Below are 25000 nucleotides of genomic sequence, written 5' to 3'. Positions count from 1 at the left end.
GAGGTGAGAAGTAGAACCATTTTAATGTCATTTATATTCCTCCAAATGTGTTTTAATAAGAGGAGGAGTGTGTGAACTGCCTTCATCACCTCTATATGCATTCTTTCATATTAATCATATTTCAGAAATTAAAATTCACATGGGATAATTTAGAGTATCAGTGCTGAATATGAGCAGAAGGTGGCACAGGCGTAATTAAACTTCCAGAGAGGCGACATTACATTACATTACATTATAGTCATTTAGCAGATGCTCTTATCCAGAGCGACGTACAATAAAGTGCAAATCAGAACCATCAGGTCTGGTTTTCATTTAAGGCCAATCGGATTTTAAACCTCCACATCTCAGATTGCTGAACTGCAGTTCCTCCAGTTCTGCTAAACTAACACCAATGGAGCCCTTTCATACAATTTACAATACAATTTTATGGATTACGTTATTTTAATTACCAAATTAAAATAGGAGCTCAACAAAGGGCTTACTTATTTTAATAACAATGCTGTGTCCATTCAGTATTATAAAATGGCGTCCAGTGCAAGTCGCCTGATTTCCATTCATTAGAAATCCCACAGCCTCTATTAATATTAGTAAACAGGAGAATGCAGAACAGTTTCTTGTGTAATTTGAGACAGAAAATATCCTGTGGAGGCTGCCCGTAAGCATTCCTGTCTGTTCTCCGTTCAGATCAACAACATGAAGGCCAAGTTCAAGGAGACCATTGAGAAGTGTGATAATCTGGAGCACAGGCTTGGAGACCTGTTCAAGGAGAAACAGTCTATGGACAAGAAGTAAGACTCCGCCTCTTCTGTGTCACAACCCTCCCCCCTGAAAGCCTATCTTGGCTGAGCAGCTAACCTCTGAGAGATGTGCAGTGTCATTCTGGTCCCAGCCGAGCCCTCAATGGCAAACAAGCAAGTGTCTCAGTCACCTGCTCTCCCAGTTGAGTTCAGTCCCAAGAAGTGGTAGGCACTCAAGCGTTAACTGCTGTAAAAGCCCATGTGTGCCATATGGCACTATCGACCTTATACCTTTCCAACCAATCAAAATGAATGCTGTACTATTGTTTTGAGCTGTTATTTTCTCAGCCAAAGCCAGAACCCCCTGGGATGTGGGTGGAGCCACTTCACATTGGGCTTGGGGCTGAAGGGGTTGGGCTGATTGGCAGCAGCTTGTTCAGGTGGCTGGCGGTGTGCCTCCCTCCCTCCTTCCATCATTTACCTTGTTCCCTTCTTTTCTCATTCCCTCCTCTCTTCTCCCTTACTTCTCCCTCCTTCCATTGGTCCATTCTCCCACTCTTTCATCCTCCCCCTCTCCCTCCCTTCTCTCCTCCTCTTCTCCCTCCCTCTCACCCATCCACCCCTCTTGCCTCTCTCTCCCTCTCCCCTCTCTGTCTCCCTCTCCCCCCTCTCTCTCTCTCTCTCTCTCTCTCTCTCTCTCTCTCTCTCTCTCTCTCTCTCTCTCTCTCTCTCTCTCTCTCTCTCTCTCTCTCTCTCTCTCTCTCTCTCTCTCTCTCTCTCTCTCTCTCTCTCTCTCTCCCTCCCTCTCTCAGATGCACACAGCTGAGCTTACGCGTGACGAAGCTGTCGCAGGAGCTGGAGGAGGAGCAGGAGCTGAACCACTGCCTGCGGGCCAATCAGGCGCAGCTCCAGACACAGCTGCGGGAGGAGGAGCGGCGGGGCGCAGGAGGCGGGGGAGCAGAAGGAGAGCCGCATCGAGGAGCTGCAGGAGCAGCTGAGGGACGTCATGTTCTACCTGGAGACGCAACAGCAGATCAACCAGATGCCCGCGGCTGCCCGGCAGGAGATCCAGGAGGGGCAGATCAACATCGCTGCGGGCCCCTCACCCCCCGCCGCCCCCACCAAGCTGGGCAGGAAGGGCCGGGGCAAGAGGGGGAAATAAACTAAAATATATATACATATATATACCATAATAATTTAATGAGACAGACGTGTGGGAAGATGGAAGACTGGTTTGAAAGGAGTGAGACAACCACCCCACCTCCACACGCCAAAAAAGGATCTTTAACAAGGAATATTGTTAGGCTGGTTTGGTCTTTCCGTGAAGCAGGAGGGTAAGATGGAGGCTTGATGCCGCTGTAGGAGGAGGCTGAGGTGGGTTAGTGTGGTCAGGGGATGGTGTAGATCATGTTTAGCATGGGTGGATCACTGAGAGACAAGACATTATGGGTTTCCCCACCACAGACCCAGTATTTATACATGATCCTCTCTCCTTCCCCTCTGTAGCCTTACTGTACTCCTACCTCTGTTACTGGCAGACGTCAATCCGCAGGAACACCTGCATGGCCTCGCTTTGGCCTGGGCTAACTGCGTTCTGCCAGCGCTAACCCAGGCCTGGCCCGGGTTAGTCAAACACACCTGAAGCTTAGATGCTTTCTCTCGATGCTGTCCCTTTCTCTCTTTTCTCTCTCAATCGCTCACTTGTTCTCCCAGTCTGTCTCTCTCTGTCTTTCTCTTTCTCCATCTCTCCCTGTCTCCATGGCCCAAGCTGTCCTGTATTTATTCACCTTGTTTTTGAGTACGTGTGTGTGTGTGTGTGTGTGTGTGTGATGGGGAGGGAGAGAGGCGCACCCAACACCGAAATGGCGCTGAACAGGCGTGTGCTTATTCCGGATTCTTCCAGAGTAACCAGGAACCACTGTTTTTTCCAGACCCTTGTCACTTTGATTTGTAACCCACACACGTCAAGAGCTTTTCACACTCAGACAACTGATTTCAGGAGCCAACGTTTGGGAAGAAGCCAAATGTTAGTGGTCCCCAGAGAAATCTTCAAATCAGTATTTTCAACCTGGAACCATCCAGAAAACCTCCTCGCATGTGTGCGTGCGTGTGTGTGTTTTAGGAGGCAGACAGGAACACTAAAAACATGCTGAATAAATTGCAGTCAAGCCAAAGTCTCGAACAGGATAGTGCAAAGACCAGCACTATCTAATGACAAGCCTGAAGTTTGGGGTAAATATCGGAGAGCAGCCAGCTTATGCTAGTTCCTTCTAGTTCTTTCTTTTCTTTCTTAAAAATTTTTTTGGTTGAGTTGTTGCCTGTTCATTTTGTCTTACAAGTACAAAAATGTATGAGTGAGAAATTCATTACCTGAGGTGCCTTTTAGCTAATAGAGACATACCAGTATGTTTTTTTTTTTTTTTTATGTCAATATGTTTGTTAATTAGTGAATTTATCTGGTATGGGGAATTTAAGTAAGTGTTAGTTAATCTGTTTTCCAATGAATAGTTCTGAAATCCTGATATATTTAGTTTAACTGCTAATTCATCTGAAGGTGAATATACATTTGTTCTACATATTTGTTCATGGGACACAAAAAACAAGTTGAATACGTAACTTCTCTCATCTTCATTTCACCTGATCTTTCCTGCTTTTTTTCTTTTTTGACATCTGTGGGAGATGTCAAAATGATGTCAAACCAATCACCATCTGTGCAGAGTCTCGACCACGTGTAAATGGATCTGCCTTTAGAAAGACTGTGTAAGGGAGTACGCATACTGGACTTTACCTCCCATGTGTACCTCAATAAGAGAATCAACATAATGTTTTGCTTATATGCTGTAGTACTTTGTGACTTAGCTGTCAAGTCATGTTGGAAGAATCAGGTAATCCTAGTTGTTCAGCTGTATGGCTTTTATGTTACCTCAACAAACAAAAAAATACTCCCAAATGCCATATACGTGTGTTGTTCACTTTTGTTAGATTGCTTCTTTTTTTTTTTTTAAACCAGTACCATCACTTTGTATATTAAAGCCCCATTTCAAGATGTATACCCCGAGATCTTTAAAGTGTGATCATACAGTCTTTCCTGATGTTTTTGTCCAGTGAGCACGTTCAGTCTACAAAGCTCTCAACTTGACCATATAACATTAATAACACTTTTAAAAATGTATATTTTACTGTTGATATGTGATAAATATTTTGTCAACAGCATATCTTGTAATCAGGATACAAGTATCCAGTTTACCAATTAATTAGATTTTCAATGCTAAGTAATTACTCCTCTTCTCTTTTCTTTTTCTGGTGAAGCATTTGTCTCCACAGGCCTCTGTTAAATGTACGGCAAACTTTTAACAGTCATTTCAAGTCTCAACCACAGTGTATTTATTTGTTCAGAAAAGAGAACAGTGTTCTCAAGTGTGCTCGTTTTTTTCTAAGCCATCGCCCCGAAGGCTTCAATAAATGCAGAGTTCAGTTTCAATAAATGTGGAAAAATAATTTCATTTTCAGTTCTTCAATTGTTTATCTGTTGCTTTGTCTTTCTACTTTTCCAGACTTGGTGTGTACCTTTATTTCAAACCACTTTCCCTTCAAAGGAATGGGCAATATTCTCAATTAATTTCCCTGCTTTTACATGGAATGCTGGTCACAACATAATGGAGACCTAATAGCTTTAAGAAAGGTGATCATTTATGTATTGCAACTGTATTTAAGCGGTTTTGAATGTTGGTCTGTTTATGATGCTATTATGCATCACTGTTGATGCGTGTGTTCCCCTACTTGTAATGGATTGGTTAAGCTGCATTTTTACAGGGTTGTCAAGTTCAAAGCAGTAGGGTTAGATTCACCTGCATTGCATATGATCAATTTCTGTCCCATTTGACAAGTTTATCACTGTGGTTACATTAGGCTACTGTCGAACGGGTTATGGTACACAGGAAGAAGGGAAATTAGGCATACGTCAAAAACTATTAAGGTAGCAAGCATGCACTGAACCTACATGCACTAATTTAGGCATACTCAAGGTAGGCTGCGGCTGTTTTGTAGTAAAACATTTCTTCACATTTTGAGAGGAACAGCGGACGTCAACGTTTTCTCCAGCTACAGTAATCCACTCCATGAAACCCTGGAGACAGGTCTGCCAGCGTGAAAGCTAGCATTTAAAAAGTGAAATAATATCAACACTTGAATGTGCAAATGCATTCAATATGCCTAATGTAGGAATTTTAGGTTTAAAACATTTCCATAACGTACTGTACGAGTACTACCCCACTCACTGAGGACCTTGTTTGTCGTACGTTAATGTTTATTATGGTTGCGTCCCGTCTCATCATTGTTACTGACAAACCACGGTCGGTAGGTGGCAGTAATGCTAATATCCAAATGGTGGCTGAGAGGAACATGTCGGACCATTTGGGATCTCGCTTTTTGTTTTCACCCGGAACTTGAAAATGCAACACCACAATTCAACACAATCAAAACAAGGTAGTCTCCCTAGCTGGCTAGATTTAGACAGAGATAAACTCGTTGAAGATTAATTCTGTTGCTTTTGGCAACATAAACATGCTGTTGGTAATGTAAGTCAACCCCGGAGAGTGGCTGCAAAGGAAGTGCATTCTTACAGAAAGCGGTATGTTGCAGAATTTTATTTTAACACACCCATAAAATCCTAAATTGGGTAAATTGGGTTGTCTCCTAACATGTTTATTGTATTGAATTCTAATGACATTCCTAAATGGCATATAGAAAACAACATCTGTATAGCGACCTACTCTTGCACATTGGGGGCAACTCTCTCAAGATCGTAATGCAGTTAGTAGCAAGCTAACGAGTGCTGAATGTAAATTTGTAATCTACAAGTAGATGCCCGAGACATTCCGCAGTAGTTAGGTAGCGTTTTAATAATGGTGGCAGAAATGGGACCCATTTCTTAAGTGTTTACGTTTACAAAAAGTCATCCAGTTTTGTGTTGTGTGTGTGCTGTCCAAACGGAGATCAAAACGTTTTGAATTGCATAAGGCCCTTCATTTGTCTGCAGAGCATCTAACTGTCATGTGATTTTGTCTGTAGCTTCTCTAGCGTGGCCAGCCCTCACTATGAAGACGAACAAGTCCTACAAACTGGTGCTCCACAAGAAAGGCTTTGGGGGGAGCGGTGAGTGGGGAAATAATTGCTCACTATTAGACGAGTATAATCTCTGATTCCGATATAAGGCGTTACGTTTGAGATTAACTCGTCTGTTACGGTCTATTTAGGAATAGCATGACGTCCATAAACTAATGAAGAAATTGACCCTACGTTCAAACCTGAAATCTATTCAGAATAGTATACAGTTACTGACAGCAGAATGTGGTGCCAGCATAATTGATAGGGCCACATTGTTTTTTTCCACATTGTTATGCAGTATATCATGCTGTTATGAAAATTAAGTTATTCATTCAATTGTCTTCTCATAATGCATACTGAAACATAAAAGGATTAAAATGCATGTGCACTGCTCGAATCATCTGATAAATATAGAGTTGTACAAACCATTTCACAATGTAAATGAGTAAATCCTGTCTACTGGTATAACATTACCCATTAGTGCACCCTAAACAAGTCTCACTGCAAACTCAGTGCAAACCGTTTGTTGACCTGATTATCGTTGACCTTTGTGACTGTCCTGAACCCTCTTGTTTCCTAGACGATGAGCTGATGGTGAACCCCAAAGTGTTCCCTCAGGTGTCCATCGGGGACATTGTTGAGATCGCACACCCCAATGATGAGTACAGGTGAGGGCCTTGGAGTGTGAAAACTGTGGGAAGTTAATAAACTCCTGCTGCAGCAGTCAGGGCCAGGGACAGAATTATATACTTCCCGGGCCCAGGACAATATTTCCAGACCATTTGCCCACCAACCCCCCTCCCCTTCAGGGCCTGGGACAGCGTACCCAGTTGTCTCCCTTCAGGCGACACCCTACTTTGTCTTTTTAGTGGTTCCCTGACCCCTGATTGCAGAGGAGGGGTATAAAGCAGCCGGGGCCAGATTTGAGCGTCCCTGGTCTTACACACTCTGTGGAAATGTGCCGTCTATCTTTATTTAACCGTGTCTCTTTCCCTCCAGTCCCCTCCTGCTGCAGATGAAGAGCCTGAAAGAAGACCTCCAGAAAGGTAAGACCTGCTTCTTTTACTGCCCTGGCTGTGCAGCATGAATGTGAGTCTAATTCATGCTCACCTAAATACACATGTGCATATTCAGAGCAGGTGTAAAACAGGGGTCTGCTTCATTCCCAGGGAGCAGCGTGTATGAAGGTTTTTCCCACTAATGACAATTAAATGAAGTTAACAGTACAGGTAGCTATTTAAGTCTTCAGGTCACAGCCATGCTGTTTCAATAGATTGGACCTCAATGAAAGGTTTAAAGAAGGGACACTAGACCAGTTTTCAGCGACATTCATGAGCATCTCAGGAAATGTAATAAGAATATCCGATTATATAAATTGCTGGCATAGTTAAATAATGAATAGCGGAAGTTTGAAAGGAATCAAGAACATGGATTTGGCCTTCCTTCCCTACCCCAGGATTAAATAGTTTTCCCCTTCATCTCAGATCACCCAGTATATGTGCTCTTTCTACTGATTTACACTCAGGAAGTACTGCAGGGATTTTTTTCTCTGGGCGGAAGTGTCGTATAATGGGTAACGAACTTGGCTTGTTACCTAAAAGTTGCAGGTTTCATTCCCAGGTAAGACACTGCTATTGCTCCCTTGAGCAAGGTACTTAACCTGCATTGCTTCAGCGGTGTAAATGGAAACTACGTAAAAATGCAAAAAGTAAATAGTGAATGGCAGTAATGTAATGGCCAGTAGTCTGAATGTGATGGGACTGTGTGTGTTTTCCCCAGAGACCATCAGTGTGGATCAGACGGTGGCTCAGGCCTTTAAGCTCCGTGCCTACCAGGACGTCGTCATCAACATCGTGGATCCCAAGGTGCCTTCAGCGTCTCCCAAGCAAAACACTCACTCTGAATGACTACAGAGCACACCCCTAACTGAAGAATGAGCTGTAGCTGGTAGTGATGTGGGGTATGAATGAAACAACCCAGGAAACGGTCTTAATTCTAAAATTCAGAGTGTAGAGATTTGACTATTGGAAATCAGTGAGCTCACTTTCTAGTCCTAGTCTTTACTCTGGTGTCAGTATTTGGAACACGTTGCAGGTGTCTGTTAGATTTTACTCCATTTCTTTGGATTACTGTATAGGTATGGCCTGGACTGGCAGCATTGAGCTCTGGTTATTGACCCCTGGTTAACAGGAAGCACGGTTGTTAATTTGCCATTTTCCCTGTGTAAGGATGTGACTCTGGATCTTGTGGAGCTGACCTTCAAAGACCAGTATATTGGACGAGGCGACATGTGGAGACTGAAGAAGAGTTTGGTAAGTGAGGAAGAGCAGGCTTGCGTGTGTGTGTATCAGTGTGTGCATGTTTGCATGTTTACGTGATGGTGCGAGTATGCATATGTGTGTGTGCATACACAGACGCATAATCACCTAAATCGATATACCTACTTGTAGGTGAGGGTTCTGCCAGCTCTAGATGTGGAACGTTTATTCATTTTTATGGACTTTTTCTGGATTATTCTCTGAAATATAGTTGCTGCTCATTCATGTGTAACCCTTTGTCTGTCTCTTAGGTGAGCACATGTGCATATGTGACCCAGAAAGTGGAGTTTGCTGGGATAAGGTATCCATTTTACCCCCCAGTTGTGGAAGTGTGTTTCTGATTGTGTGCATATTCATACATGGATGTGTTTTCTATGCGTCTCACCCTTGGTGTTGTCCTCAGGGCCCAGGCCAGTGAATTGTGGGTAAAGGGAGAGAAGGTGACCTGCGGCTACATCAGTGAAGACACCCGGGTGAGGAGGAGCAGCACTCTAGTCTCTCAGCCAACAATTACATTGCATTACATGACATTATATCGCATTACAGTCATTCAGCCGAGGCTGTTCTCCAGAGTGACAAACACTGTAGGACAACATTGGTACATCTTCAGTGATAAGTAATTGTGTAGTGACATAATTTTAAAGGGCTGTAATTCCTACATATTTCACACTATATGGGTGGACATGCTGTCTGCAGTTTAATTTGAGGCTATGTACATCTACAGTATATGGAGTGAATCGTTTAGGAATTTGCATCCATTTAAAATGTTGTCACTGTCCAAATACTTATGCACCTTGCTGTGCCTGATTCATATGGCTAGCTTGGCTTACGGCTAAATTGCAAATCCTGATCATGAGCAGATTACCTCCGTAACAAGCCCTACGAAAAACCACAAGACCATAAAAAATGGCATAACCCAAAACAAACAGTTCCATAACCTGAATTTGGATAGTGAGCCTCTTCATTTCTTCCCTGCTCTCCCTCCCTCTCTTCCTCCAACCACCAGGTGGTGTTTCGCTCAACCTCGGCCATGGTGTACATCTTCATCCAGATGAGCTGTGAAATGTGGGATTTTGATATCTATGGTAAGGCTCATTTTAGAGCTACGGAAGTTGAGTATCTATGGTAAACCTGAAGCCTTACTGAATGTGTGCATGTACTGCAGTTTGGTAAATGGCTCAGTGTCAAGCTTGTGTTCAGTTACAGTGCTCCTAGCTCCAGCACTGGAACTGAAGAGCAGGTTCCAAATTTGTGAGGGGAAAAAGGGGAAATATTTTCATATTGTGAAACTGGATTTTGAGTGTTGGGTGTATTTGTTGCAGGTGACCTGTATTTTGAGAAGGCAGTCAATGGTTTCCTCTCTGACCTGTTTGCTAAATGGAAGGTGAGTTTCTTGGGATAAGTCTGTCTATCTGTGCTTGTGGAATTGTGCTGTATAGCCATGTTTATTTGAGAATTTTAAGTGTGTCAGACTTAAGGTTCAGTCTGTCTTAATGTATGGGTGTATGGGTTTGCTTCTGATGAAGTGTGTTGATGGTCTAGATTGTGCTGAGCGTGTTGGTAACACTGGCTGTGTTTCAGGAGAAGAACTGCAGCCATGAAGTGACCGTGGTGCTCTTCTCCCGCACGTTCTACAACGCCAAATCCATGGGTACGCTGCTCCTCACTAACGCTCATGACCCCTGCCCTTTTCTGCTGGGTGTGCTCAGAGCCGTATCCCAGAATCCTTTTCACAGGTGACTTACCTCAGGTTCCTTTGCAGCAGTGCATGCGTGTGTTCTGCTAGGTTTCCTGTTCCGCAGTAGATAACAGTTTTTAGCTGATCGCATCTGTATGATATTCGTCATTTGATGGAAAATTCAAACCGTTGGTAAAAATAAAATTTTCTTTGAAAATGTTCAGTTATCTTCTGAAATGTTCAGTTATCTTCAGACATTGTTATCTTTGGGAAAATGTCAGTTATACTCAGAGCTTATCGAAAGCCTGTGCCCAAAGTCTGGCCTCTCTTTAACTCCTCACTGCTTTGCTCTTTCAGATGAGTTCCCAGAGATATTGAGGGGGTCAATCAGACAGGACCATGAGGGGCGCTTCTATGAGGATTTCTACAGGTGCTGCTCTCCCTCAACTGTGTGAGTGTGAGTGTGAGTGTGTGTGTGTGTGTGTGTGTGTGTGTGTGTGTGTGTGAGTGTGAGTGTGAGTGTGAGTGTGAGTGTGAGTGTGAGTGTGTGCGTGTGCGTGCATAGTATCACTTTGGGCATTAGTATCTCTCTCTCTCCCTCTCTCTCTCTCTCCCCCTCTCCCTCTCTTTCTTTCTCTCTCTCTCTCTATAAGGAATGGGCTGATAGTTGTGATGTTTTGTTCAGGGTTGTGGCACAGAATGAGAGGAGGGAGGAGTGGACGTCTCTCCTGGTCACCATCAAGAAGCTCTTCATTCAGTACCCTGTGCTAGTGAGGCTGCAGGGAGCAGGTACACACCCACATGCACACGCCCACACCCGCGTATACACGCACATATACACGCATACGCGCACACTTACACTCATACTCACACACACACACACGCACATACACGCACATACGCACACATACACGCACATATACACGCATACGTGCACACTTACACTCATACTCACACACACGTGCACACTTACACTCATACTCACACACACACACGCACATACACGCACACACATGCGCTCACACCCACACACGTGCACATACACGCACGTACACGCACACACATGCGCTCACACCCACACACACGTGCACATACACGCACACACGTGTTCACACCCACACACGCACATACACGCACACACATGCGCTCACACCCACACACAAACGCACACGTATGCACACATGCGTGCACACACAACTATGCACTTACTATGCATAGAGTGTGACAATATTGAAACCACAGCTTGCCTTTTATGTGTCTAAAAGTACTTTTTCAAGAATATGGAAAGAATGTCTAAAAATATTATACATGTGGGCTGCACCACAGTGTTTCATTAATTATTAAATATGAATTGTGTGTCTGTGTGTGTAGATGATTTTCCTAGCGGATACAACTCCACTGCAGCTCAAGGAAATTATCTGGAGGCCATCAACCTCTCATTCAATGGTGAGTGTTCTTTCAGTTTAAAAGCGCAACAAACAATCTGCTAACCATAAGGCTGTGATAGATGTGTAGTCTGTACACACACAGGAAGTGTACAGTGTATTGATTCTGTAGCCCCAGATTATCATCTCTTTGTTTTCTGCACAAAATACAGAGCTGAGTGTCTGATTGGTATCTCAGAACAGGTCCCCTGTTTGTATTCTAAGCATATCCAGTATGAGCTGAACGGCGAAACTGAAGCTATATCAGTGCTCTTTCTCTCAGAGGGTTTATGAATACAGTGAGATATCTGTGCAGTTAACTATCCATATGGTGAATTAAGTGCTGAGTAACGTTGAAAACCAGTTGATGCCTCTGCAGGACCAGGGTTGGGGACCCAAGGGGTTAGTTTGTGTGCAGTGTGTCCGCTTGTGTGTTCGTCTCCTTGTTATCCTAACCATACTCCTGTGCCCCACCTGCAGTGTTCGACAAGCACTTCATCAACCGCAACTTCGACCGCACGGGGCAGATGTCCGTGGTCATCACGCCGGGCGTGGGCGTGTTCCAGGTGGACCGGCTGCTGATGATCCTCACCAAGCAGCGAATGATCGACAACGGTGTGTTGGCCCCGCCCACATTGCCACGGAAACCTCTCTTAGTTATATGTAGCTGTAGATCAGGGATCATCAAACTCCAAATCTAGCCCTGGTTTTCTTTTTTCCTGGGTAATTAACTGAGCAATTAGTGTTACAGATTGGCCAGACTGTCTTCACACCTGACTCCCAGGTAAAGGGAGGGTGGAAAAGCAGCAGTTCTCAGCCTTAGATGTCCTTAAGTTTCTTGTCCCTGCTTTCGAGTATAGGAATTAAAGGAATAATCACACACACACACACACACACGTATGCACACATGCTGCTATGTCCACACATAAAAAGACAAAAAGACATGTTCAGTGGCTCCTCTCAGTTAAGTGGAGCTGAGTCTTGGCAGTTTGTCAGCTATTGAATTAGCTTGTTTGTTCACTTGAGCAGTTCCTCATAGCCCGGTTGCTATTGCTATGGTTTATCGATGTGGACCAACTGTGCAGCGGGCCATGTTGTGAGCGGGTGTCAGCCTTAGTCAGTTATGAACGGGTGTCAGCCTTAGTCAGTTATGAACGGGTGTCAGCCTTAGTCAGTTGTGAGTGGGTGTCAGCCTTAGTCAGTTGTGAGCGGGTGTCAGCCTTAGTCAGTTGTGAGCGGGTGTCAGCCTTAGTCAGTTGTGAGCGGGTGTCAGCCTTAGTCAGTTGTGAGCGGGTGTCAGCCTTAGTCAGTTGTGAGCGGGTGTCAGCCTTAGTCAGTTGTGAGCGGGTGTCAGCCTTAGTCAGTTGTGAGCGGGTGTCAGCCTTAGTCAGTTGTGAGCGGGTGTCAGCCTTAGTCAGGCCTTTTCCGGTGGTAACAGTGTTGTGTTTTGTGCAGGTATCGGTGTGGATCTGGTGTGCATGGGAGAGCAGCCTCTCCACGCTGTACCACTGTTCAAGGTGAGCACAGTCACTGTCCCATTCACTACACCCATCAACATGAAGTAATAATAATAACAGTGATAAGCTATGTTTATAGAGTTCACAGAACCTTTTATAAAAATTTGGCTAAACCTACATGCCTATGACACAGGGGAGCACGCTTTGAGACTTTGGCCGATTCTGACATTTTCCAGTATTGGCCTGTCATGTAAGGCCAAAGCTCAGGTTTTCTGGGTTGTTTTGTAATGCGGGGCGTGTCTCTCCAGCTGCACAATCGCACGGTACCCGGGGACTCCAGACTGGGAGACGACTACAACCTCCCTCACTGGATCAACCACAGGTGAGACCCGAGACGGGGAGGAGACTGAAACCAGGCTTCCGGAACTTTCTGAGCAAAAGCATTATTCTTTGCACCTCCCCTTAAACAGAAATATGCTTGCTTACTTCTAAATATGATTTTTCTCCGATTTGGATGGGATTTTTACCATCAGTTTTGGGACTTTTTATCTTTCTTCCCTGTGTAGGTAACCATGGTTACATATGTTTTTCCTATCGATTATCATTTGAAAGGATTTGGGACCCAGTATAAAAGATAAAACACTCAAGCCAAATGATTTCATTTCTGAAGCCTTAGCATTAGCGTTAGAATTAGCATTGAAATAATATCTAGCAGAGAGGAGAGCGTTAGCACTACCCTCTCCGTGTACTTATTAGTATGGATATTTCCATGGAGTTGGACGGGATCTCAAAGCGATTGCCTATGAGGAGACCGTGAAAGAGGAAGTGATGTCGCGATAAAGGGGTGTGGCTGGTCTCACGCACGTCCCTGTATGTCTCTGATTGCAGTTTCTACACGTCCAAAAGCCAGAGCTCCTGCAGCTGCTTCACCCCACGAATCAAACTGGCTGGCCACAAGGTAACGACCAATCAGCATCCAACGTGTGGTGACTATACAAAAAAAGAGCAAAACATGCAATAGATGCAATGGTATATGTTCACGAAACATGAATGTATACAGTGGTGTATATATTCATAACAAACAGAAAATTAACTCTTTCGAAACCATTCTCCTACAGATTAATTATAGTTTTGAAATTTCAGAATGACTGACATTTTAAATGTAATTCTCTGTCTTCCTGGTCAAACTCAAAGGTCCTTTCGGAAAAATTCAAGAGCAACAAAGACCACAGTAAGCAAACTGATTTACTGTACATTTTGTTATTTGTTCTCTCCGAGTGGTTGCCTTTGAAGAAAACCAAATAAAATGTGTACTCAGTCCATAAAATATTGTCCAATTGTTTCTTACATTTATCCTGAAGGAATGCTGTGATGGTGTGTGAGATTGTTTTTAACTTTTAATCAATAAAGCACTAAAAGTGTGGCTTGCACACAGCCAATCACGTACACACATTTACCATGCTGTTTCCTTTCCCTCTGTCAGCCCTGGGGGCCCCGAAGGACTCTGAGAACAGCTTGCCCATCCAGGTGGACTACGATGCCCACGATGCCCAGGTGTTTAGGCTGCCCGGGCCCTCTCGAACTCAGAGGAGCACCAATTTCAGGTACGGGCCGAGTGAGTGAGTTTGCACCCGTGGAGAGTTCTCATTGTTGATACTTATTCACAGTGTTCACACTGCTGTTTACCCCGGTGTGTCTACACTTTTTTTTTTTTTTTTTTTTTTTTTTTGAATTTCTTCCCTTTTTCACCCAATTTGGTACCCCGTCTGATTCAATTAGAGCTAGTATTAGATACACCGCCCACACCCTGTCCCTCGGCGGCCTGAAGGAGAGCGACACGCCTTCTTCAAGCCGTCTCGTCTCATGCTCGTCTTCCGTGATTCCAAGGTGCCCGAGGTGCTTTTTGTTGTGCGGCGATCTACTAACCCTGCCAAGTCCCTCCCTCTGGAGCAGCGAGCCAATTACGCTGCTCTACGTGAGCCGGCCAAACTTGGCTTTTGGCAGGACCGGGAATCGAACCCTGGTCCCCAGTGGTGTCTACACTGTTAACACTGCTGATCTACGCTGACATTACGACACTACCATAGTTTGTGCTTTCACTGCATATTTACAGTGCAGTGCCATTTCTACTGTACATCAAACCGTGCATTATCACTGTATTTATACTGCATATATGCAGATTTTACTGCTGTATACATGACCACATGTACATTGCCACTATATATACACTTTATATGTACGGAGATTACCAGTATGTTCAGACATTACCACTGTTTATTTACAGAGATTAAATGTGTTCAGACATTACCACTGTATATGGACAGAGATTACCAGTATGTTCAGACATGACCACAGTATAAGTGTATATGAACAGAGATTACCAGTGTGTTCAGACACGACCACAGTATAAGTGTATATGGACAGAGATTACCAGTGTGTTCAGACATGACCACAGTATAAGTGTATATGGACAGAGATTATCAATGTGTTCAGACATGTAGAAAATGAGCCTCTCTGTGTACAGGTACATTAGCACTGCTCATGTATGCTTACCTCAGTGGTGTTTTGTGTCCCTCTCCCGCAGGGCGGTGAGGGAGAGAGAGACCAGCGGGAGGAAGAGCTGGGGGTCGGTGGACGTGAGCGGGGGTGGGGCCGGGGGCGGGACCGGGGGCGGAGCCTCCCCTCCAGCCCGCACGGTTGGCCCAGACGAGCAGAGGAGCCTGGCGTCGGACGACAGCCTGGGAAAAGTGTCCAACATCCTGCTGATCCCACGCCTGCCCCCCGCCCAGTACGAGGTCAGCAGCTCCCTGGGGTACACCAGCACCCGAGGTGAGGGGAGAGCCCACAACACGCGATACGCTACACGCTACACGCTACGCGCCGTGACACAGCCCATGTGAACATTACTGCAAGGTTAGCATCGTGTAACGGTCGGCCTGGAACTACTAAGGAGCTGATAGTGGGAGTGTTGGTGTTAGTTGAGGAGCTTTTGCTGTTCTTTCAGCCTTACCTCATACTAAATATTGACAAACACAGAAATTGTAACTGAGTGTGACTGTGAGGGTCAGTGTAAATGGTAAACGCTGTAACACTGTGCAGAGCTGTTGGAGAAGATGATGGAGTGTAAATGGTAAATGCTGTAACACTGTGCAGAGTTGTTGGAGAAGATGATGGAGTGTAAATGGTAAACGCTGTAACGCTGTGCAGAGTTGTTGGAGAAGATGATGGAGTGTAAGTGGTAAATGGTAAACGCTGTAACGCTGTGCAGAGTTGTTGGAGTAGATGATGGAGTGTAAATGGCAAACGCTGTAACACTGTGCAGAGTTGTTGGAGAAGATGATGGAGTGTAAATGGTAAATGCTGTAACACTGTGCAGAGTTGTTGGAGAAGATGATGGAGTGTAAATGGTAAACGCTGTAACACTGTGCAGAGTTGTTGGAGAAGATGATGGAGTGTAAATGGTAAATGCTGTAACACTGTGCAGAGCTGTTGGAGAAGATGATGGAGTGTAAATGGTAAATGGTAAACACTGTAACACTGTGCAGAGTTGTTGGAGAAGATGATGGAGTCTCAGAGGGACTCCAGTGCCCCAGGGCGCTTCACGGTGGGCAGTGCGGAGTCCACGCTCCACGTGCGCCCGGGCGGGTACACCCCCCAGAGAGCCCTCATCAACCCCTTCGCCCCGTCACGCATGCCCATGAAGCTCACCTCCAACCGCCGCCGCTGGATGCACACCTTCCCTGTGGGTGAGTGTGTGCGCTGCTCACACACGAACACACACACTCTATCTCTCACACACACACACACACACACACACACTCTCACACACGAACACACACACTCTATCTCTCACACACTCACACACACACACTCACACACGTACAGACACACTCACACACTCTCACACACGCACACACACACACACTATCTCTCACACACGCACACGCACACGCACACGCATACACATACACACACACACACACACTCTATCTCTCACACACTCACACACACACACACTCTCACACGTACAGACACACACACACACACACTCACACACTCTCACACACGTACAGACACACACACACTATCTCTTTCACACACACACACACACACACACTCGCTCACACACACACACACACACACTCACACACGCATACATACACACACACATACACACACACACACACACACACACACGCATACACACACACACATACACACACACACTCATACACTCTCACACACGTACAGATGCACACACACACACACACACACACACACTCACACACTCATACACTCTCACACACGTACAGACACATACACACATACAGACATGCACACACACACATGCACACACTCTCATACATACACACACACACTCACACACACACACACGCACACATACACATACACAGACATATACACACACTCACATACGTACAGAAACACACACACACACGCACACACTCTCACACATACATATGTATACCTTCTGGCTCTGCCCCTCTTGTCTCAGGGCCTTCTGGGGAGGCCATCCAGATCCATCACCAGACACGGCAGAACATGGCTGAGCTGCAGGGCAGTGAACAGAGAGACCCCGCCCACACCTCCGCCGAGCTGCTGGAGCTGGCCTATCACGAGGCTACCGGCAGGTCAGTCACCAGCCAGAGGGAGGGGCTTATGACATGGGATTCATAACATAACAAACATGAGAACAGGCCATTCAGCCCAGCAATGCTCGCCTTTTCTTAGGTTTTGCTTAGTTTGCCTAAAAGCTAAATAGTATCTAGAACCGTAACAAGCCTGGTCTTGTACATGGGAGAGACTGATGGGAAGGGCCGATAAACATGTGGGAGGGGATTTTTATGAGACGCTTTAGACTGGATGAGCTCAACAGATGGAGGTTCTGAGAAGTGGTCTCAGAGTGCATTATGGGTATCCTAAAGGTATGCTCCCCAACCACGGGGCTCTTTCCAGCGTATTTTATCCGTATTTGTGTCCTTGTTCCTCGAATGACCCGGAAATTGCTCAAGGACATTCCAAGCCGTTATATGAATACGCAAGGAGCTAGGAGGCTCCTGAAGGATTATTGACCAAGGAAACAAGATGGCATCCTTTGCGGAAGTATTTATTTTTGGTACGCGTATAAATGATGGAGCTCTGGATCCGCCTCTCCTTATGTGTGTTACTGATGTGGCAATGTTCCATTTGCCTGATAAACGTTTCCTGCTCTTCACATCCTTTCCTGCTGTCCTTTCCTCTCTTTCTGTCCTCACCTCGTCCCGTGTGAGGAGCTGGGAGGGAGGAACGGAAGCGTGGAGGTATTATAAGGGAATGGAAAGGGCCTCTGGTCCTGGAGAGCCACAGGTCTTCTAGTTTTTTGTTGTTAACTCATGGTTTGTGTGTGTGTGTGTGTGTGTTTAGGAGGACAGCGTTGCGTCAGATGGGCGAGAGTGGCTTCTACACAAACACAGGGACTGATGAGTTCAGTGAGAGCCCAGCCAAAAGCAACGGCACCGGTATGTGAACGCAGGAGGGAGAGAGATGATGATGGTGATGATGGTGATGATGGTGATGGTGGTGATGGTGATGGTGATGGTGATGGTGATGATGATGATGATGATGATGATGATGATGATGACGATGGCGAGGTGATGATGTAGCGGTGATGATTTTGCAGAAACACCAATGAACCGCGGCTCCTCGTTTGAAGACTCCTCTGCCAGCAGCCCAGACCCAAGTGAGTCATATGAACCGTCACCCTGAAGAACACGCTCACCAGAGCTCTCACACACACTAGTGCTAACAGAGCTCACACACACTAGTGCTAACAGAGCTCACACACACACACTAGTGCTAACAGAGCTCACACACACACTAGTGCTAACAGAGCTCACACACACACTAGTGCTAACAGAGCTCTCACACACACTAGTGCTAACAGAGCTCACACACACACTAGTGCTAACAGAGCTCACACACACACTAGTGCTAACAGAGCTCACACACACACTAGTGCTAACAGAGCTCTCACACACACTAGTGCTAACAGAGCTCACACACACACTAGTGCTAACAGAGCTCTCACACACACTAGTGCTAACAGAGCTCACACACACACTAGTGCTAACAGAGCTCTCACACACACTAGTGCTAACAGAGCTCTCACACACCAATGCTAACAGAGCTCACACACACACTAGTGCTAACAGAGCTCACACACACACTAGTGCTAACAGAGCTCACACACACACACACTAGTGCTAACAGAGCTCACACACACACACACTAGTGCTAACAGAGCTCTCACACACACACTAGTGCTAACAGAGCTCTCACACACACTAGTGCTAACAGAGCTCACACACACACTAGTGCTAACAGAGCTCTCACACACACACTAGTGCTAACAGAGCTCACACACACACACTAGTGCTAACAGAGCTCTCACACACACACTAGTGCTAACAGAGCTCTTACACACTGTATTTACACAATCACGCTGAAGAACACACACACTAACAGCTCTCACACACCCTGTGTTTACACACATCCTCACTGTATGGTAGCAGACACCACTCACACACACTTGGGCTTGTGACTGTGCGTGCATGCGCTCACACGCACCCGCAGAGCCATTAATAATATTGCACCATCCCACCGTATGTTGAAGGAAAGCCTAATTGGATGAAATAATGTACACATTCTTTGCTAGTGCATTTTGCATGTCTGTTTGTTGATGGGTTTGAATGGACATTATAATTAAAGTAAAGCCGGCGCACTCAAACTCAATATAATTATTTATGAGTATCAAAGAATGTTTCCACTCATAGTGGATCTTGATTGTGCAGACTGTGTACACTGATTTCATTCTAACTGGTTTACTCACTTGGAGACGCTTTTCTCATTGAGTTCAGCCCCAGACCCACAGTATAAAATACATTAAAAATATTAATTAAAATTGGGTTTTATGGAGAAATTTGCTTTAAGTGCATCAAATGATCTGCCAGTGGGGTGTGTAAATGTGTACTTTATTAAACTGTGAAAATAATATTGCTCGGCAAGTCAATAAATATAAAAGCGAGTTATTGCCTGAATTTAGGTTTATACAGAAATTAACCCATTGACCCATTAAGATTTAATTCATTCAGTGAATGTTTTTAACAGTTAAAACACCTACAACAACAAAAATTTTAGAAAAATTGTCCTTTTGAAAACACTGAATAGAGTGACGGACATGGAACTCCAATAAAGGCATTTGGCCGTTAGAGAAGATAAAGTTGTTCCGTGTGAGTTACTTTTGAATGCTTTGACCTCTTCTTCTCCTGAATTTGAAATGCCCAGTCATACAGTCCCGGCCAAAAGTTTTGTCGCATGAGTGGACAAAAGTGACAATTGCCAATTACCCAACTATTAATTAGCTAATACAGTTAGGAAACAACACAAATTAATCATAAGTGTCTAAAGTTTATTTAGATACTAGCAAAACAAAAATTTTATAAATGCTTATAAGGTTTATTGCTTGATAATGATGAACAAGCCAGTTTCTACCTGGACAAAAGTCTTGTCGCAAATCAAATTATAATCAATACATTTTATGTTTCTCAAAAAGTAAATAAAATACCAAATGAAAAATCAGTCTAGTATTTCATCATGGATTATAAGTTAAGAAATTAATATCTTGTGTGGGTTCCTTTGGCCTGCAGAACAGTTGCCAACCGGTTTGGCAAGTCGTAGAGCTTGTTGATGAAGTCGTCGGGGATGGCAAGGAGCTCCATCCTGTTGAAAAATCTGACCCCTCTTGTAGTTGGGAATGTACTGGGAGGCAAGAATCTGTTGATATTTGGCACTGTCAATGTTACCATCCACCGTACAGAACCCCAAATCATAATCTTTCCACCTCGAAATTCGACTGTCTTCTGGGTGAACCGTGGGTCCAGACGGGCCCCAGAGGGTCATCGACAATATTGGTGGCGCTTGGGATGGAGCTCAACGGACGATTTTCTGCTGTCCAACCTTCCGTCAGGCTGTGGCCCTTGGGGTACGCAACACGGTCTCTTAGCTGTCTCTTGTTTAGTGCTGGTTCCTGGGCAGCAATACGACCGTGGAGACCATTGCGAGCAAGAATCCGACGTACAGTTCTTGACGAAACAGGTGTTGCTGGCGTCCACTCCTCCTGGAGCTGTGAGGCGGTTGACATGGGGCTGGCTTTTGACAGTCGGACCAGCAAGCTGTCGTCTCGAGCAGTTGTCTTGCGCTGTCTGCCCGACCTGGGTCTTTCATGGACGTCGCCAGTCTCTTGGTAGCGCTTGCGAATCCTCTCCACCTGCTGTTTAGACACATTGAAGATGATGTCTGCAACTTCAGCAGGAGACTTGGACTTGAGATTCTTGATGATCAGCACTTTGGTTTCTGGTTTGATCTTGGGCATGTTGACAGAAGCAATGTTGAGCATGAACTTGATGGCTTAAAGAGTCAAATGTCTGCTCTTATAGCTCAAAGTTACCTACAGCTGACTAATCAAGCCCCTTGTTTGTTTCTTCCTTATTCACTGTGGCCTAGAAATTGGAGTTGGCCATTGCGACAAGACTTTTGTCCGGCCAAAACTGGCCTGTTGATCATTATCAAGCTGTAACATTTAGTAACATTTTTGAAATGTCAATTTGCTAGCTTCTAATAAACTTTAGACACTTATGATTAATTATTGTTGTTTCCTAACTTTATTAGCTAATTAAGAGTTGGTTAATTAGCAATTGTCACTTTCGTCCACTCATGCGACAAAACTTTTGGCCTGGACTGTACATCTGTATTAGTGCTCATTGCTGAAACCTGCGTCATTTGGGAGAATTTTTAAATTTAGGTTCCATTTCTCAGTAGCATGTCCTCTCTACCTTGTAAAATTGTTTGTGTGAAAATATGCCTTTGCATATTTCAGAAAAGAGTCTGTGCATACACACACACAAAATGAAATGTACATGCACACTACACACACACTGAGCTTGTGTTTGGTTTCTGGGGGGCTGTTAAAACTCTTTGTTAAGGAAAGAGTCCTTTCACTCAAATAGAACTCCATGTCCCATAACCCCTAGCTCCAGTCTGTTGATGTAAGCAGAATTAGACTTACTTTGAATGGACTGCTTTTGTCAGACTGGGGCTTTGAGAACTAGGGCTTTTGAGTTCTTCTCACTCTTCAACTTCCATTTCTTTCTCCCTCCCCTTTTCACTCTGTCATTCCTCATCTTGCTTTCGTTCTCTTCCTTCGTATTGTGGTCTCCCTGTTCCCTATCCTGTGGAAGGGCTGTGAGCCTCGGCAACCCCCCCCCCCCCCCCCCCCCCCCCATATCTCACCCGCTTCGTAACCTGCTGCTGTCACTAGGAAGAAATTTCTGGAAAAATGCCTTGCAATAACCCAAAATAATTCAGTTGGCATGCCTCCCATTCCATCCCCCCCTTCTCTCATGTTCACTGTGGTGGGGTTTCTTCATTTTCATTTATGATTTATCAAAATGGAAACACACACAAATGGAAAGCTTAAAATGTGGCTTCTGGACACCATATCACATCCAATGGAAAAATAAATGAACCTGAAAATCTGAGCCCAACTGGATTTTGAGGGAAAGTGGAACTTTAGTTGTTCTGGGGGCAGCTCCGCAGTGTTTGTGGAAATATTTAATTGAATCCATTAATTTATTTGACAAAGTCATTGCACATTAATAACATTTCTTTTTTTTTTTTTTTTCTATAAATTTTATCCGATTTTTTTTCCCTTTTTTCTCCCAATTTGGTAGCCAATTGGACCCCGTCTGATTCAATTAGAGCTAGTATTAGATACACCGCCCACACCCCGTCCCTCGGTGGCCAACGGGAGAGTGACACGCCTTCTTCAAGCCGTCTCGCCTACCAAGTTGTAACCGTGATTCCGAGGCGCCCGAGGTGCTTGTTATTGTGCGGCGATCTACTAACCCTGCCAAGTCTGGAGCAGCGAGCCAATTATTGCTGCTCCACGTGAGCCGGCCAAACTTGGCTTTTGGCAGGACCGGGAATCGAACCCTGGTCCCCGGTGTGCAACTGCAGCGAACTGCAACCGCGAGTCTGCTGCGTCTTAGCCTGTGCACATTAATAACATTTCTGTAAATGTGATAGTTAGTCAGAGACACTCATTTTCATCTGTAGACCTGGGCTACATGTTTTCGGCTCGTCAACTCATCAAAGAACACGCACAGCATCCTGTAGATCTCACACGCATTCTCAGCAAGTGTAGGGCTATTAAGTTCTAGCATCAAACACGTTAATTCCCCTGTTCCGTCTTGGGCATGTGTGCTTGTCAAGGGTCACCCCTTCTGCCTTCACTGTCTTTCTCCCTCTCTTTCTCTTTGATCCTAAATATTTAACCATCACTGCACGTGTGTGTGTGTGTGTGTGTGTGTGTGTGTGTGTGTGTGTGTGTGAGAGAGAGTGCGTATGTATGCCCATGAGTGTGTGAGTGCGCACATGCGTGTGTGTGTGTGTGTGTGTGTGTGTGTGTGTGAGTGTGAGAGTGTGAGAGTGTGCGTGTGCGTGTGCGTGTGCGATGCACAGTTATCCTGGCTGCCCGTCCATGCATTGTGCACTGTAATTCACTGATGCTGTAATTCACCTGATGCTGTATATTCCCATGATTTTCAGTCCTTAATCACTTGCATGTGTTGATCTGATCTCCGCACTGCCAGTCCCACTGGAAGCAATCACCACCATCGAGGGCAATGACGAAAAATGAGTAACACAACTTTCTCTCTTCTTCTCTCTCTCTCTCTCTCTCTCTCTCTCTCTGGTTTTTGTCTGTATGCTCCCGTCTGCCCTGTTTGTCTTGTCTTTCCCCCCCATTCCACTGTCCTCCTGTCACTCTGTCACTCGCCCGTGTTGTTTTTATTCCTTCCTCCTTTTCTGACGTTTGTTTTCCCCCTCCCCTCATTTACCCTCCACCTGCCTGTTTACACGTGCGTGTGTGTGTGTGTGTACGTGTGTGTACGTGTGTTTGTGCGCGCGCGCGCGCGCGTGTGTGTGTACGTACGTCTGTGTACGTGTGTGTACGTGTGTGTACGTGTATGTGCGTGTGTGTCCGTGTGTGTACGTGTGTGTACGTGTGTGTACGTGTGTGTGTGTGTGCGTCTGAAGCCCTACTGCTGTCTGCTCCGCCCACAGTGCCCAGCTTCTGCTGCACAGTGGGGGTGGACTGGAAGTCCCTGACCACGCCCGCCTGCCTGCCCCTCACCACAGACTACTTCCCCGACCGGCAGGCCCTGCAGAACGACTACACCGAGGGCTGCTACGACCTGCTTCCCCACACCGACCTGGACAGGTTCCCCCCAGGGCCCCTCGCCTTTCCTCTCAAACCGCTGTCACTCTCACATGTCCCCGAGAATCGGGGAATGGGCTACAGCGGGCCAGTACGCTAGCCCGATAGCACGTTAGCACGCTAGCACGTTAGTATGCGGAGTGGTGTCGCCAAGCATTTTCCTTGGGATGTCGTTTGAGTCGCGGATTTCACTCAATGATTTTACACAACAATGTTGTTCTAGGATTTGGATACCTAGAAATGTCTATCTCTCTCTCCCTCTCTCTTTTTCTCTTTCTCTTTCACACTCTCGGTCTTTCTGACTCTGTCTCTCTCTCTGTCTTTCCACTCTCTCTCTCTCTCTCTCTCTGTCCTTCTGACTCGCTCTCTCTCTCTCCGTCTGTCTCAGACGGGATGACGAGGGTCCAGTGATGACGGCCCCTCAGGTTTTTGAGGAGTTCATCTGCCAGCGGCTGATGCAGGGCTACCAGATCATCGTCCAACCCAGCAACAGGAAGACCCCTCCCTCTGTGGCCCCGCCCCTCAGCAGCAGCCCTCTGTACACAAGAGGTACCCTACCTCTACCTCTCTCTCCCTGAAGAAGTCTCTCTCTATCTCTCTCTCCCTGGAGAAGTCTCTACCTTTATCTCTCTCTGGAGAAGTTTATCTCTGTCACTCTTTCTGGAGAAGTCTCTATCTCTATCTCTCTCCCTGGAGAAGTCTCTACCTCTGTCTCTCTCTGGAGAAGTTTATCTCTGTCACTCTTTCTGGAGAAGTCTCTATCTCTATCTCTCTCCCTGGAGAAGTCTCTACCTCTGTCTCTCTCTGGAGAAGTTTATCTCTGTCACTCTTTCTGGAGAAGTCTCTACCTCTATCTCTCTCCCTGGAGAAGTCTCTACCTCTGTCTCTCTCTGGGGAAGTCTCTCTATCGCTCTCTCTCTGGAGAAGTCTCTCTCTCTATACAAA

General features: G+C 45.5%; 2 protein-coding genes across 6 annotated transcripts in view; both read left to right on the top strand.

Moving 5' to 3' along the window:
• The window catches only part of brap (BRCA1 associated protein), a 15348-nt gene extending 11108 nt beyond the window's left edge, over window positions 1-4240 (top strand). Inside the window, 4 exon segments of the mRNA XM_061262764.1 lie at window positions 1-3; window positions 685-788; window positions 1550-1676; window positions 1678-4240. The exon segment at window positions 1-3 is cut by the window's left edge and continues 87 nt beyond it. Of these exon segments, the coding sequence (XP_061118748.1) occupies window positions 1-3; window positions 685-788; window positions 1550-1676; window positions 1678-1899 (456 nt within the window). The 3' untranslated portion in view covers window positions 1900-4240.
• A 947-nt stretch (window positions 4241-5187) lies between these two features.
• depdc5 (DEP domain containing 5, GATOR1 subcomplex subunit) overlaps window positions 5188-25000 on the top strand; it is a 35862-nt gene continuing 16049 nt past the window's right edge. For 2 of the 5 annotated variants that reach the window (XM_061262512.1, XM_061262510.1), the window contains exons 1-28: window positions 5188-5367; window positions 5808-5891; window positions 6424-6511; window positions 6843-6889; window positions 7623-7708; window positions 8072-8155; window positions 8413-8462; window positions 8565-8634; window positions 9168-9246; window positions 9484-9545; window positions 9743-9812; window positions 10197-10269; window positions 10525-10628; window positions 11211-11285; window positions 11744-11878; window positions 12719-12780; window positions 13029-13102; window positions 13609-13678; window positions 13915-13951; window positions 14204-14324; window positions 14500-14616; window positions 15305-15549; window positions 16266-16466; window positions 17237-17372; window positions 18145-18239; window positions 18401-18460; window positions 23875-24058; window positions 24444-24604. In XM_061262512.1, coding sequence (XP_061118496.1) covers window positions 5834-5891; window positions 6424-6511; window positions 6843-6889; window positions 7623-7708; window positions 8072-8155; window positions 8413-8462; window positions 8565-8634; window positions 9168-9246; window positions 9484-9545; window positions 9743-9812; window positions 10197-10269; window positions 10525-10628; window positions 11211-11285; window positions 11744-11878; window positions 12719-12780; window positions 13029-13102; window positions 13609-13678; window positions 13915-13951; window positions 14204-14324; window positions 14500-14616; window positions 15305-15549; window positions 16266-16466; window positions 17237-17372; window positions 18145-18239; window positions 18401-18460; window positions 23875-24058; window positions 24444-24604 — 2644 coding nt within the window. In that variant the 5' untranslated portion in view covers window positions 5188-5367; window positions 5808-5833. The remainder of the gene's footprint in view (window positions 5368-5807; window positions 5892-6423; window positions 6512-6842; window positions 6890-7622; window positions 7709-8071; window positions 8156-8412; window positions 8463-8564; window positions 8635-9167; window positions 9247-9483; window positions 9546-9742; window positions 9813-10196; window positions 10270-10524; window positions 10629-11210; window positions 11286-11743; window positions 11879-12718; window positions 12781-13028; window positions 13103-13608; window positions 13679-13914; window positions 13952-14203; window positions 14325-14499; window positions 14617-15304; window positions 15550-16265; window positions 16467-17236; window positions 17373-18144; window positions 18240-18400; window positions 18461-23874; window positions 24059-24443; window positions 24605-25000) is intronic. The other 3 variants (XM_061262511.1, XM_061262514.1, XM_061262513.1) reach the window with 3 other exon arrangements.

This window comes from Conger conger, chromosome 12 (genome assembly GCF_963514075.1).
Source record: "Conger conger chromosome 12, fConCon1.1, whole genome shotgun sequence".
Classification (NCBI taxonomy): Eukaryota; Metazoa; Chordata; class Actinopteri; order Anguilliformes; family Congridae; genus Conger; species Conger conger.
Note: the sequence above shows the minus strand (reverse complement) of the source record. Positions and strands in the feature narration are given on the sequence as shown.